We start from the raw sequence: 15,387 nt of genomic DNA on the forward strand, positions 1-15,387 counted from the left end.
GACGCCCATGATCATGTGTCAATTCTAGACATACGAGCGGCCCAGGTGTTCGAGAAACCCAGAAGTTCAAGGCTACAAAAACAAGTGTATTTCCCGCACACAGCCACAAGAGGTCAGCACCAAGCAGCAAACCGAGCTGCAATGCCAACGCATAGCCGCAAGGGATCAGCACAGATTAAACATACGGGTATCCAGGAGGCGGGAGTTCAACACCATGCTTAGCCAATCAGAGCACATAACTGAGTCCACGCCTGCCCAGTATAAAAGTCACAACACATAGCCCAGGGTGCAGAACGCTCCAGGGAGGGCATCCACGCATGCCCAGCTAAGCGTATCTCCACGCATGCATAATACAATTCCTCTCCTTTTGCTTCATAGATATCATAGCAAACCTTTCCCAAAATAAAGTGAGTTACAAGCGACCCTGACTCGGCAAACTCTTTCCAAAGAACACTGCAATGCATGTGATTCAAGAAGCAGTTAGGTGTTAAACAGTGAATATAAATACATGTGATTCAAGGTGCAGGTAGGGGTTAGAAAGTGAATACAGATACATGTGATTAAGCAGCAGGTCGGGGTTAAACAGTGAATACAGATACAAGCGACTAAGCAGCAGGTAAGGGTTAAACAGTGTACAGATACATATGATAAGGGCCAGGTAGGGGTTAGGGGGCATCTTGCTCTATAGCAGGGGTCGGCAACCCTAGGCACGCGTGCCACCACTGGCACGGGCCAGCATAATCATTGGCACACTTGAAAAAAAAAAATATATATATATATATATTTTTATTATTATTTAAAAAATTCAGAGCGCAATGCGGCAGCATAATCATTACTACCGATTTTTTTTTGCCCTTTAATCTGTTTTGGGCATTTCCTCCCAGTGCAAATATGTTTAAATTAGTTACAGAAAGCAGTGTTCTGAAATGCGATCAATTAATAGTTTTTCAACCTATGTTGTGAGTAATAGCGAAGAAAATATTTAAAATATTGTTGCAAGTGGCCTGTATGCATCGCCTTCACATGGTTTTGCAAAGCTGTACATGTCTTAAAGATATTGATGTGGATGGTTCCAACATTGTAATATATTCTCGTTTTTTACATTTCTCACAGTGCAAATATGTTTTTGAATGAGTTTCTGAAAATGGTGTTTTAAGATGGGACGTATGTAGTTATAATTTGTAAGCCCATGTTGCAAATATAACAACCAAAAAAACATTCAAATGTTAATTCATGATTAAGGACTATATGGAAATAGTACAATTCCAGGTCTTCTGGAAATGTTTTTGGTCGCTGTGTCATGATTCAGCTTAATTTTTAATATATTGTTGCTTAGGGCACACTCATTAACGAGAAAATGTCAAACTGGCACTGCATGGTGAAAAGGCTGCTGACCACTGCTATAACCTGTAGTATCTTATAGGCTGCTGACATTGGGAATCAAACCCAGTAACTTTCAGCTGAACTCTCCACACACACACACACACACACACACACACACACACACACACACACAGACACACACACACACACACACACTGCCAGTGATTTGCATACGAGATATGTCTGCCTACTTTCTCGTGAGCACCAGCTATTTCTCGTGAGCACCAGATACTTTCTCGTGCTCACGAGAAACGTTTTTTTTTGTTGTTGTTTTTTTTTTACCCCATGTCCCTTTATGGGTTCCGTACCTTTCTCGGCTTTGCCCGCCCAGAGAATTTGGCTCGACCGCCCATGAGAAAGTGAGCTACGACCGTGTGAGCATCCACAAAGTTCTTTCCTGGAGAGACATCATGGCTTGCACACGAGCGAAGCACGGCAGTTGCTCAGTGTTTGGATGTACAAATGAATACAAAAGTTTGCTTTTTGTCCCTTCATCCGAGCCTCTTAAGAACCAGTGGGTTAATTTTATTTTCTCTGGAAATGATGCGCCAGTCTGCTCCAAACATTTCACCGACGACTGCTTCCTCAACTTGGGCCAATACAGAGCTGGACTTGCTCAATGTCTGAACATTAAGTCTGGATCAGTACCAACTCTCCTCGGCTCAGCTACAAACCTCGGACAAGTTAGTCAACCAACGGTACTGTATATTTACTATCACTATATATTGTTGTTGGTTTACTGAATATGGTTACCGTGTTACCATTATAAAGTTGCTGTAGCATTAGCTCTACAGCTAACAACCCAGTTACTGTCGCTAATGCAAAGGTAGACGGCATCAGGTATGTGTGTGAACACACACACCGCGAGTGTTGTCCACTTCTTTGTTATTTGATTCACCGTTCTGACTGAGCGTACACCTCTGCAAACCAGGGGATCACACGAGAATGGGCACAATTCAACAAAGGGGGTACAGGCACTGATCTCTACTGCTTGGATACCAAGGGACTACTCCCCATACTACAAACGAATACAACTGTCTATTACCAGCTACGGGACCGCAGTAGTTCTAGCGTTTACTCATGAGGAGATAATACTGCGTTCCTTTCCACGGACACTTTTTAGCTCGTAAGTTACGAGCTGGAACTGGCAATACATCGATCTGGTACGAAATCACGGGTAGTGAGTTGCTGGTTTGACTGCTGTTCCAGGGCACTTTCACGGGTAGAAGGGTGTGAAAACAAGGGTTACGGGTTGCCTGGAACGCACCAATACGCCCACTTATTACTACTTATTGACGTCTTCTCCCAGGTATTGACCCAGCGCCACTTCACAGCTAGCTGCTGCTGCTGTAGCGGCATGTTCAACGCTTTGGACGTTGTTGTTCCTGTCTGTATCCCCAACAGTAGCTGTAAAAAAGTGTCATATTTGGCAACGTTGCCAGATATTTAGCGGCGTCTTATTTATTTTTTCTTTTATTTGAGCCGCTTGGGTCTCTTCATTTCCTAGCCCTTTTCCTAACCCTTAATTTTAAATAAGTGGTCGCGGCCGTGCCATGTCACATGCGTCTCTGCGCTCCCCAGGGGAAAGGAAAACAGGCCCAAACCAACAGAAGATAACACAGGAACAGAGTGATAACAGATTGCATCACCAACCACAAAGGTTTACATTTTAGATGACCCTGCAGAATGACAGGGTGACAAGACCATACACGGAATAGTATGCAAAACCTAAGTTCATAAAGAAAAACGTAACATGTAGATTCTCCATCCCACTCAGGATGGATTTTGGATAACATTTGTATCATACTTATTTAGTCTAATTGTAAGTATTGGCGATTATTATCTCTAGATTATACCATCACTTTTAATAAAATGTCTGTTATTACAGTTATCCCTCTGGAAATATCTAATTTGTGTTGTCATTTTTGGTACTCAAACCTTGTCAGGTCTGTTGAACTGTGCATTTCTACCGCGCTTCCTCAGAGTCCCCTAAAGGGGGGGGGGGGGGGGGGGGGGGGGGGGGGTATGGACAACTTTAAAGGCTAATTGTTGATGTTATGGAGTAAGTTATGGAGTAAGATAATTGTCCCTAAATCCTGTGATCACCATGTAACTCTAATACTCCAATACAGGGATCTCCCTTGATTTATTACCCCTGGGTCGGTCCCTCCCTTGGTAGGTCCTCTTCCGGTTCTGGAATCCGGCTTTTCTAATTATTGAAAACAAGATCATGCATGCATATTGGTGGTACGATATGTTATGGAGTAAGATAATTGTCCCTAAATCCTGTGATCACCATGTAACTCTAATACTCCAATACAGGGATCTCCCTTGATTTATTACCCCTGGGTCGGTCCCTCCCTTGGTAGGTCCTCTTCCGGTTCTGGAATCCGGCTTTTCTAATTATTGAAAACAAGATCATGCATGCATATTGGTGGTACGATATTGTATCTATTGCAATCGTTCCAACGGAGGCAATAGTTGACCCGTGAACATGTCATGCAGTGTTGTTCTGTTTGTTTGCATGCAGTAGCTGATTCATGCAGAAATTTCCCCAATGAGATTCAATATTTTCAAAGAATGTGTTTTAATTGAATTATAGTGGTCGAGCTTCTAACTCCCTCCTTGTGCACCGGTGAAAACCATTCGCATTATTTATTAATTGAACTTATTATTTTAGTAGTTAATCCCGGTGTCTATTTTAACCGTCCTGGTTCTCTAATAGTAATGATCATAACACAACCAGTGTCTAGTGCACTCCTGTCACGATACACAAAACACACGAAAACAGACAGACAATTTACGAGCAATCTGGAAAAAAGTAATGTTTGTGGGTGTTAGGCATTCTTCACTGCTTATACCGCTACTTCCTGAAGAGAGAGAGAGAGAATATTTAGAATAATGTAAACAATTAAAATGATGAGTGTTGGGCATCCTTCACTGCTTATATTGCCACTTCCTGAAGAGAAAAGAGAATACATTTAGAAAAAAAATGCAAACTTTTGCAGATTGTTAATACAATTAATGTTGGTGAATCAAAAACACAGTAATTATGGTTTATTCAAAATTCATGCGTGTTCTGCAGATATTAACAAGGGAATGGATCCCCTTATCTCAGCACTCACACACACACACACTCAAACACACAAACAAATACAAAAACTGACAATCTGGTCCTTACACATAGCTAGGTGTTTAGGGTGGAAGGGAGTGAGGGGAAGAGAGAACAATAAGAAAAAACCTCCAACTTGACTAACAATAGAAAGGGGTTCGGCCTCCTTCTTTCAACTAAATGAATACTACTATCATCAAGAGAGAGTGTTTGAGGGTACAAACTAGGTTCGTAGGGTGGTGCTCCCTAAGTCGCAGGCCAGTGTGATCTGCAGGGAACCCATCAGGTCCCTGCCTAATAGGTTGATGGGGAATGGGGGGTGTATAGGAACGAATGAGATCCTATCTGTTCCAGTATGTACAAGTCAAGTGGGGTTCTGAACGGCTGTTCCATGGGTTACCCTATTGTTGTAAGGCGTACTTGGGCTCGCCTGGTGGGGGCAGACACTTAAGGGGATTCTGGGGCTGGGTGCGGGGAAAGCCGTAATAGTTAGCTTCTTGGAAAGCAGGGGGTAACCTAGTTGGACTTATAATAGTCCTCTTCTTGTGGTAAAGAGGGAGATGTTGAGAAGAGGGGGGGGGCGCTTGGCTACAGAGACTACGAAGAACTCCAAATATGGCGGTGGGGGAAACTACAAACTTAAGGCCACCACTTAATCACAATTTACACCTTCAACACACTTTCTGCTCCCTGAGCTGTGTGTATATTTATATATACACAAAAAGCCCTATGTGATCCTTGGACGAAAAGGGGTATTACAAACCAAATCTATCGTTAATAAAACCAGCCACAGAGAGAGATAGAGAGAGAGGTGGGGGGGGGGGGTTTACGAAGAGGAAGAAGGTGAAAAGGTGAAGATTAGTTTTACGGTCTGGGCCCGGATGGCGAAGAGAGGGGGTTCACAAAGGGAGGAAGGTGAAGGGGAGATTTACGATCTGGGCCCGGATGGCGAGGAGAGGGGAGTGAGAGGAGAGGGATGTGGGGAGGAGATATACGGAGTAAGGGGTCAGGAGGCGGGGGGGTTTACGAGCGTAAAGGCTCTGGAGGGTGGAGACTCGTACTTTAGTAATTCATCGTCTTTAATAACAAAATTCCAATAGACCTGAATGTAAAATGTAAGCATACAGTCTAGTGTGGTATCAGCGGATTGGCAGATAAGATAATAGCCCCTTTGAACGTCAGCTATGGAGCTACTGCTTAGGAATACAGGCCGTGCCGGCCTCAGGAAAGGACGGAAGAATGGGAGAAAAGAAAGACCAAAAAAGTGAAAAGAACGCCTTGTTATTCTCCTATTGTGATCCGATCTACACAGAGACCTATAGTAAAGGCTCGCACTCGGTCCGAAGTACAATCGTACACGATGAGTACTCAAAAGAATGTCCAGAGTGGAGCATGAAAGAAAAGTGTGTGTGTGGGTGTGTGTGTGGGTGTGGGGCGGTTAGAGTTAGAGTGGAGGCTTCGGGACCCAGAGGTAGGTATGTGAGCTATGTGAAGGGAGGCAGGGAGAGACAGACAGAGAGAGAGAGAGAAGATAATATAACGTTAATTATTTTCCTTAATCCCACATTGAAACTGCGCCACAACATTCTCTTTTGTTGCCCAAAAATGTATGCATGTATATACACAAAAATATTTACACATATCTCTATATGTATGCATAAATATTATTCTCCCAAAGATGTCAAACGTTATACGTTGCAACATTATAGCCAAAATATTATATTATGCGAACAGAAATATGTTACATTATCGAATGGGGTTTCCAACTTATTGCTATGGGTTTACCTAAAACTAGAGGTGGAGTGAGCACAATGCGCGTGCTGAAACTGTAGTCATGATAATAATCAAAATATTGCTATTTAAAGCAAAGTCAAACTAAATTCATATAGTTATGATGTACTTGCCTCTGAAGTTTATCTTTTATTTTTATTTTTTTGTAGGTTTTATTTAACTCTTAACTCTGTCTGTATGAGCTTGCCATAAACTATGAGTCTCACAAGGTCTTATGTGTGATGGGGGAGAGGGGGGGGACACTAACAAAGTCCAGCCATGTCATTAATCCAGACCTCAAGAGTGGTGGCCTGGGTAATGTCACACAACCGACCTATAACAAACACATAAAAGTATGGAACCAGGTATCTGGTAACTTTGGCACAAAAAATATTGGAATGAATGAAATATATCAAATTAAATATGATAGTTCACCTGCTGATTTGTCAAATGCGATAATTAAAGTTGCACTTTTGGCTTAATAAGTTGCTGCCAACACATTACTATTGCTTGAAACTGCAATGGATCTTTAGGGGAATATATCTATATAGAGACATATATATATATACACAGAGAGGGAGAGGAAGAGAGAGAGTCAGGGGGGTGGGGGGTCGGGGTATCAACACCTCAACAAGGTTGTCTGTTTCTATTGTTCCAGATAAGAGACTATGCAGTCTTTACAGAAAACATTATGGCGTCTATGGACAAAACCGAGTACTTTGCAGATCTTTTCTAGTTAGTACTTAGATAAACAAATTGCGTTGAATTCCTGTGGGGAAAAAACAGTTATTATTATTATCCAGAGAGCGTCAGTGGGGCATGTACTGCAACTATAACCTGCAACTACAGGAAAAATCACTTGCGTGCAGCCTTCAGCCTTGCCTGAGGAAATAAGGTTATTTGCAAAAAGCGTTATGAATCATGCACATTGGCTTTCAACCTTGGTGTTAGAGGTTTATATTGCATTCACTACCTCCAGAGATGTGAATCTCAAACTAATGCCAGAAGATGCGACCGGTGATACAATGGGGAAGGCAATAGCCTATTTATTCTAGACCGGAGGCACTCACGGTCTGCCGTATCGTTTGGTAACGGCGTTTAACTTAATTGATCAGAGCAGTAATGTATTCGTGGTTGTTATGTCTCCTCACGATGCAATATAGTTGTGGTTGTAATATCTCCTCACGACACATAAACAAAAGAAACTGGACATGGTTGTAATATCTCCTCACGATCGAAAAAATAACCATAAGTTTTATGTCTCCTCACGGTACAAACATTAGGCCTATATGGGATGGATACAGTCTATCCACAATCCCATTTATACAATTCTGGCCCTTTTGCTTCTTCAATATGATTATTTTAATTAAATCTCCTTCAGAGTTCTCCGCGACCCTTTAACTACGTCTTTAGTAGTTAACCTTGCTTTTGTAATCCCCGGACCGGGACTGTGGAGCGCCGCGACTAGACGGTGGCTCGAACAACTCTTACACCTAAATATTCCTATATCTAATCCTATGCAGATTCAGTCTTTACGACAATAGGTTCTGCTTACCTGATTTGTGGCGCCTGTGGAAGAGTTGTTGAGCGTCGTGGTGGCCGCTCGGCCTTTCTCAGAATCACGTTCGGGGTCACCAAATTGTCGTGTTCTTGAACAAAGTAGTTCAATCCGGGTCGCTTTTAACTCACTTTATTTGTTAAAGTATTTTGGTATGGTTACTAGTAATGCGCGATATAAACTATATACGATATAAATGATAGAAAATGGCCTACGATAGAGATTTTAATTCTATCGCGATAATGCATGTTGATGACGCAAAATACAATGTTTAATTTTTGGTTTGGTGCGGTTACTTTTCACATTGCAATTTTCGCAACAGTGCCAGAATTCGTCAACAAACCTGCATGTGTGCAAAGAACGTTAAATCATTGGACAAAAAGGTCTGAGGGGTAAAGCGTTAAAGAAAACGGGCGGGGGAAGCGCTGGTGAAAGTAAACAATCATGGATATCCAGGGTGATATACATTGATCTGCGGACTGGTCCAACTCCTTCTCCCTCATCCTGACTCGGAATGTGTTAAATGCATCGGCATTTTTAAGTTATGTTTTCCAGCATACTTTTTACTTGCTTTTGTCGGACCGTCGGGTGGTGGCTCAACATGGAGCAAAGAGGAGACGGAATGTCTCCTGGATATCGGACCCAAATATCCAATAGACGTTCCGTCTCCTCTTTGCTCCATGTTGAGCAACGTCTCCGACACCACCTCTCCGGCTGGGTCAACCTCCTTTTGATCGATAAAAAATATCACGTAATCGACAAAAATCTTAACAATCAGTGACGAACATCAATTAATCATGCCCATCCCTAATTGTCAGTACAGTGTCTGTTCCTTATCTAGAAAGACACCCGTTTTTCCTGTTCTCTGCATCTTGGGTGGCATTTAAGAACCAAGGACTTAAACTAAGTGTAGTGCCTTTTAGAATGGTTTGCACTAAAGGAAAGAAACCCAATACTAATTTTATTTATCTGCAACATTATGTTGTATGATTACAGTGTTTCACAATAAATGTTCTCGAAATGACATACTATATTTCTCTTTTTTTTTAAATACATTTAGCAGTTTGGCTTTCCTTAGGGTCTATGTAACCTGTTCTGAAACGGTTATTTTATGATTTTATATCGTGATATATATCGTTATCGCCAGAGGCTGCAATGTATATCGCGATATGGATTTTAGGCCATATCGCCCACCTCTAATGGTTACTATGAAGCAAAAGGAGGGAATTGTATTTAACACACGTGGAGAGAAATACCGCAGCGCTATCTTCCAGCCCCGGGGGGCTTTCCCCGGGGCTCTCAACGGGTCTGCCATATGTCTCTGACCTCATCTGACTCCCGCTCCCCGGTTGTATCAAATAGGCATGGCCTATGTGAAGTAGGCGTGGCCTATGTAACGTATTGGCTCCGGCTTCCTCACCTGTCTAAAAGTGCTGCCATCTGTGGCTGGAGTAGTTATTGCAGCTTATATGTTGGTCCTGCTCCCCTTGTGGCTATGTATAGTAATTACAGCTTATATGTTTGATCCTGCTTCCGTGTGGCTATCTGGAGGTAATGCAGCTTGTGTGTTCGATCCTGCTTCCTTGTGGCTATGTGGGGCAGCTTATGTGATTAAAATACGTAACACTATGCCTCTATGTTAAGACCACCACTGAGGCTAATGTCATTACCTAAACATGCTTATCTTATATCTTTTACAACTTGCACCTGGAATATATACAAAGTAATAAATTGAGTACTGATTTGACCTTGTTGTCACTGCACAGGCCAGCTCATCAAGTGCTTACATTCAGCTGCTTCTCTCAAGGGATGTTGCCTGCCAGACAGACCACCTGGAAACACATACCGTAGGCACACAGCTAACCTTAAAGACGTTGCGGCCCCACTTTACAAGTGAAGGTATGTACTTTCCAACTTGAGTACAATTACTTTTGATGAAATGGATTCTGGCAGCATAGATTCTAGGCTGATTCTAGATTCTACCTGCGCTAAAAAGCCTGGTCCTCTTTAAAAAAGCATCATGGCCAGCGGCTTGATAAAACACGAGTCAAACTTGGGTGTTGCATTTCAAAGATGGAAATAGGTCAAGAACCCAGAAGGGTTTCAAGACAGCTACCACATGAGCATGAGGGACTGATGCCACATAAGCTGGTTTATGATTCTTGAACATCAATGAATTTAAAATGTATATATGTTAGCTGATCAGCTTACAAGGAAGGACACTTAGTCGCTTGTTATTGTCAAAATAGAATATTTGCGCTTGTCTCGCATTTCATGCTCATCATGTTGTGCTCAGATCATTTTGCGCTAGGGTTCATTGAGTGTATAAATACACACTGCCTCCTTTTATGCAAATAATGTATCGAAACAATTACTTTGTCATTTTTTTTCTCCCTCTGTAGAAGACTGCTCTGGCTTTGGAGACCGTAGCACGCAGCACGGCGCTACCTCAGAGAGTCTGTGTGTGGACGCCCCTGACTCCTCCCACTTGGCCAGTCACAGCAAGGAACTGAAGATCCTGATCGTCCACGGAAAAGGGGAGGGCCCACTGGCGGTGGACGGCCATGACACCCTCTTCACCGCGTCAGAAGTGGGGGCCCTGAACTCGCTGTCTGCGGACCACAGCGTGGCCAAGAGCCTGGAGCGCAGCGAGCGGCTGGTCCGCCACGAGGAGCTGAGTGTGCAGGTTGGAAATCATCTTCTCATTCACCGTCCAAAAGAGAGGCTTCCTCTCTTTTGGATCGTTACAACTCCAAAACACACCCATAGAAAGCCCACACCTTTATGATTCAATGTGTCGTAAATTGGGATTAACCAGTATTCTGTGAAAATGAAAGAATATGTCTTGTGTGTGTTTCCTTCTTTATGTGTAAAGCAGCGGACCCCAGACATCATTTCAATCAAGGTTGAAGAGGATATTGGTGGAGGCATGCCCGCTGTAGGTTAGTAATACACATTGCATCTATGCAAGAAAACGACCTGAATCAACATAGAATGTACTCGATTCTACCTGCGCTAAAAAGCCTGGTCCTCTTTTGAATAGCATCATGACCAGAGCCCTGCTAAAACACAAGATCTACTTATACAGTTTATAGTACAATGATTTACATCTTCTTCATGGCAGACAGGTGTCAGGAATGCTGATTTAGCTCGGACTCCCAATATAACTACAGTATTGGTTAAACGGGTGATGAGGCAACAACAGATGACCTGGGTTGTGTCTTTATGACCTCCCCACATCCTTAAAAGGCGTGGACGTAGCGGTGCCTTCTCAGCTGGAGCCTTTGGCCATTGACAACCCCAAGGTGGACAAGAAATATGCATAATCAACAAATAGAAGTTAGAAAGAAAGAATGTCAAAATATAATTCTTCTAATACACACAAGTGTCTACGAAGTACATACTGTATCCCTTTGTGTAAATAATGAATTAATACCATTACCTTCTCTCCGTCTTTGTTTTCCTCTCTGAAGAAGACAATGACATCAGAGACTGCAGCACGCAGCGCGGCGCCACCTCGGAGAGTCTGGGTGTGGACGCTCCTGGCTCCTCCCACATGTCCAGTCACAACGGGGAGCTGCGGATCCTGAGCTTCTACGGACAAGGGGAGGGCCCACTGGCGGTGGACGGCCATGACACCCTCTTTGCCGCGTCAGAACCGGAGGCCTTGAGCTCGCTATCAGCGGACCACAGCGTGGCCAAGAGCCTGAACTGCAGCGTGCGGCTCATCCACCTTGAGGAGCTTACTGGGCATCAGGGCGGCCACAAGGGCCGGCCCGGTGTCTTGTGTGGCAAGGTTTTCCCAAACAATGCCAATATGATCCACACCGACGAGAAGCCGTACGGGTGCGACCAATGCATGAAACGTTTCAGTCGGAAAGGCTACCTGAACCGGCACATTATGACTCACTACAGGGAGAAGCCCTACATGTGTGACCAATGCGGTAAGCGCTTCCTATGGCAATGCGAACTGAAGACCCACATGCGGTCTCACTCCGGCGAGAAGCCCTACAGGTGTGACCAATGCATGAAGCGCTTCAGTCAGAAAGGCACCCTGAAGCCCCACATGAGAACTCACTCCGGGGAGAAGCCCTACAAGTGTGACCAATGCACGATGAACTTCAGTCTGAAAGGCACCCTGAAGACCCACATGAGGACTCACTCCGGGGAGAAGCCCTACAAGTGCGTCCAATGCACGAAGAGCTTCAGTCGGAGCCCCAAGCTGAAGATCCATATGAGGACTCACTCCAGGGAGAAGCCCTACAAGTGCGACCAATGCACAAAGTGCTTCAGTCAAAGCTCCACCCTGAAGGTCCACATGAGGACTCACACCGGCGAGAAGCCCTACAAGTGTGACCAATGCATGAAGAGCTTCGGAAACCGCTCCAGGCTGAAGATCCACATGAGGACTCACACCGGCGAGAAGCCCTACAGGTGTGACCAATGCACAATGTGCTTCGGAGAGAGCTCCGGGCTGAAGATCCACATGAGGACTCACACCGGCGAGAAGCCCTACAGGTGTGACCAATGCAAGATGCGCTTCAGTCACCGCAACTCCCTTAAGACTCACATGAGGACTCATACCGGCGAAAAATAAGTTTATTAAAAAAATGTTCTGAAACTTTTCTGTTTTTGTCCATGCATCACTCGTTGTTTTATTTGTAATGTAGCATAGCAGAGCTATAAGTGGGTGAAAAAACTGCTAAGCAAAGTAATGGTAAATCAGTTAATATGAGTCTTCAGGGATGTTTAGTATAGTAATGTCAATTGGTAACACTCGCTATGGGAACGGGGGGCGCAAAACTCAATCTCGCCTAGGGCTACCAAAGGACTAGAACCGGCCCTGGCTACAGCGACCCAAGCATTTTGCGTGTGCACATGCTCTAGCACACGGGCAATGGGGTGCTTTGACACGGGGTAACCGGACGCTTTGACACCTCTATCCTGTATTTGTTGAAAAAAATATAGCACAATTAAACGCTTACCAACTTTTGATTCAGTTTTTTCAGTTTTTATTGTTATTAATTGATGTCTGTGTGATGAAGAATTGCTTAATTCTCGGACACTTCTGACAGCAAAATATTTGATTGAATTTTAGAGCTTGATCATGGGAAGATACAGGAAGCAAAGTTACCGAGCATACATTCAATGATACAGTTGGGATTACATGATTCTTAGAGGAAACATTCACATCGTGGGTTAATACAAAGGAAACAAAGGTGAGGAGTGGCCAGTTAAATTGCAAAACACTATGGGTGAAGTGGACATGGCTGCAAGACATTTAAAGGAATCTACACAGCAAAAAAAAATCGATTGGCCTCAGTATCAGACTCGGTGGCAGTTGCAATGCAAACGGGAATTATCACAACACCTTTCAATTAGAGAGGACGGAATTTGGAATTTGCTAGATTTGACTTCCTGCATTCTGGTGCATTTCTGGGATGCCCACTAGCTAAAAATTCATTCAGACTCATTCATAGCCTACATCATGACTTGCAGGGCCTGGAAAAGCTTACACTGCATATACAGACCTACTTTATGGCCTTTCCACTAGCCATTGCTATTTGACCCATGGTTGTTATTCTGATATTGAGGCAAATTATGATCACTGTCCTATAGTGCCCATTTTTTGCTGGACAGTTGCTTCATTTGTTTACAGGCCGAAAGACTAAATTAATATGTAACATACGTGCTCCTTCTAAGTACAACATTGCTTGGGGAGTCAAATTCCTCCACTGAATGGGTAGAAAGTGCTTTTACAACACTGCTAGTTAGCTATCTACCTATTTTTTCTGCATGTAGTTATGTTGCGCGAATGCTGCTGAGGGAGGCAGCCTATTTGATTGATTTGTTGAATTGTCCAATCATGTGCTGATAAAAAATATGAAAAACAATGCCATTGGTCTGGGGTGGATACACACACACACACACTAAGCCAAAGATTAACTCCAAATTACTACGATAAGTTGAAACACAAGACACCGTGTCGAGTTTGATGAGTCTGTGATAACAGCATTCCGTTTTAAATTGAATCCAAAATCATATCTAATATTTCTCATATTTCAATTTCTAGTGGGCTTTTAATTTGAAACTAGACATCAGAATGTCCTGAAACTTCTTGGGTGACCCTGTGGGGTCGTGACCTATGACCCTGAAGTGGAATGAGTCTGTGATAACAGGGCGTTTCCTTTTAAATTGAATCCAAAATCACATGTAATATGTCTCATATTAGAATTTTTGGTGGGCTTTTATTTGAAACTAACCGTCAGAATGTCTTGAAACTTACTGGGTCACACTATGGGGTCGTGTACTATAACCCTGATGTGGAATAGTCTATGATAACAATGTGTTTCCTTTTAAATCTCCAATAAAAAAACTATCGGCATAAGCTTACATTTGTCAGTTTATTGGGCTTTTATTTTGAAAGTAGATATCACAACGTCCGTACACTTCCTTTGATAGTATTTGCTTTTATTGTCTGTCTTTCGGTATGTACATGACGAATGCTTTTAATTTGAAACTAGTTCTGAGACGCTATTACTGCAATGGCTAGTATAAACAGGTACAGCAAAAAACTGGGTCGGCTGGAGACGTTCCCTCCAGGGCCGATGCTCTCTCGGGGGCAACACACTTCACTTTGACCGGCAGTGGGTCTGCTTATAGGTCAGAATATGGTCGGAATGAAGCGGCCACCGATTCTTGACAGGCTGGGTACTTTATTCTTACACACAAAAGGACTCGTTCATTACTTCACTAAACTGACACGCACACTACCTGTTAGTGCCATTTTGCCATTTTGTAATTTAGATTTAGGATATTATTAGGATTTAGATATTATATATTTAGATTAATATTTAGTGATTGTTTATTATGTTGATTAACTAATTGTTTTGCATAGTTTTGCTTTTTAGTTTAATAACTGTTTAGTGTACTTGTTTTCATTGCTTATACTTATTAGAGATGCATAGGACATTGGTTGCTATAGAGGGCGCTGTTATGCCGTAGCATTGAGGGAGAGTAAAACTGTTTTGTATCTTTTGATGGCATTCAGTAAAGACGGAGCGAACGCACTGTTTTTTCTACCGTCGTTTCAACAGTAAACACGCGTAGATGTCGTTCTTTCTGTCAAAGAGTGGTTAATCGACTGAATATGTTTAGAGCAATTTACAAATGCACAAGAAGGGAGTTTTAGCCACTACACTACCGCTCGCTCTCCTCGCCCGTCCACTCACTCGCTGACGTCACACACACACGCACATACACGCGCGCGCTCACCAGATACTTCTTCGTGCTCACCAGATACTTTCTCTTGCTCACCAGATACTTTCTTGTGAACACCAGATACTTTCTCGTGCTCACGAGAAACGTTTTTTTTTTATTTTTTTACCCCATGTCCCTTATGGGTTCCGTACCTTTCTCGGCTTTGCCTAAGTATTTACGGCTGCGGCCTGCGGGAAGGCGGGGCTTGAGCTCCAGCCGGTCAAGCCCCGCCCATGTCACGCCCGTCACACGCCAAGCCCTGCCTAGAGTGCCCTACGTCATCGTGGTTTGTTCAGGGACAGTC

The 15,387-nt window shown here is 43.3% G+C and overlaps 1 protein-coding gene across 2 annotated transcripts; it reads left to right on the forward strand.

Moving 5' to 3' along the window:
• Positions 1-1,755: 1,755 nt before the first annotated feature.
• On the forward strand, positions 1,756-12,767 carry LOC307074993 (uncharacterized protein). Of its 2 annotated transcripts, none has more exons than XM_079735454.1 (5): positions 1,756-2,081; positions 9,590-9,722; positions 10,226-10,509; positions 10,699-10,765; positions 11,297-12,767. In XM_079735454.1, exons 1-5 carry the CDS (start codon positions 1,794-1,796, stop codon positions 12,418-12,420), a joined length of 1,896 nt encoding a protein of 631 aa, XP_079591580.1. In that variant the 5' UTR covers positions 1,756-1,793; the 3' UTR covers positions 12,421-12,767. The 2 variants fall into 2 exon arrangements, with proteins under 2 accessions (XP_079591580.1, XP_079591581.1); XM_079735455.1 differs by having other exon boundaries at positions 10,702-10,765.
• The last annotated feature ends 2,620 nt before the right edge of the window (positions 12,768-15,387 follow it).

Source organism: Pollachius pollachius, assembly GCF_949987615.1.
Source record: "Pollachius pollachius genome assembly, chromosome: 4".
Lineage (NCBI taxonomy): Eukaryota > Metazoa > Chordata > Actinopteri > Gadiformes > Gadidae > Pollachius > Pollachius pollachius.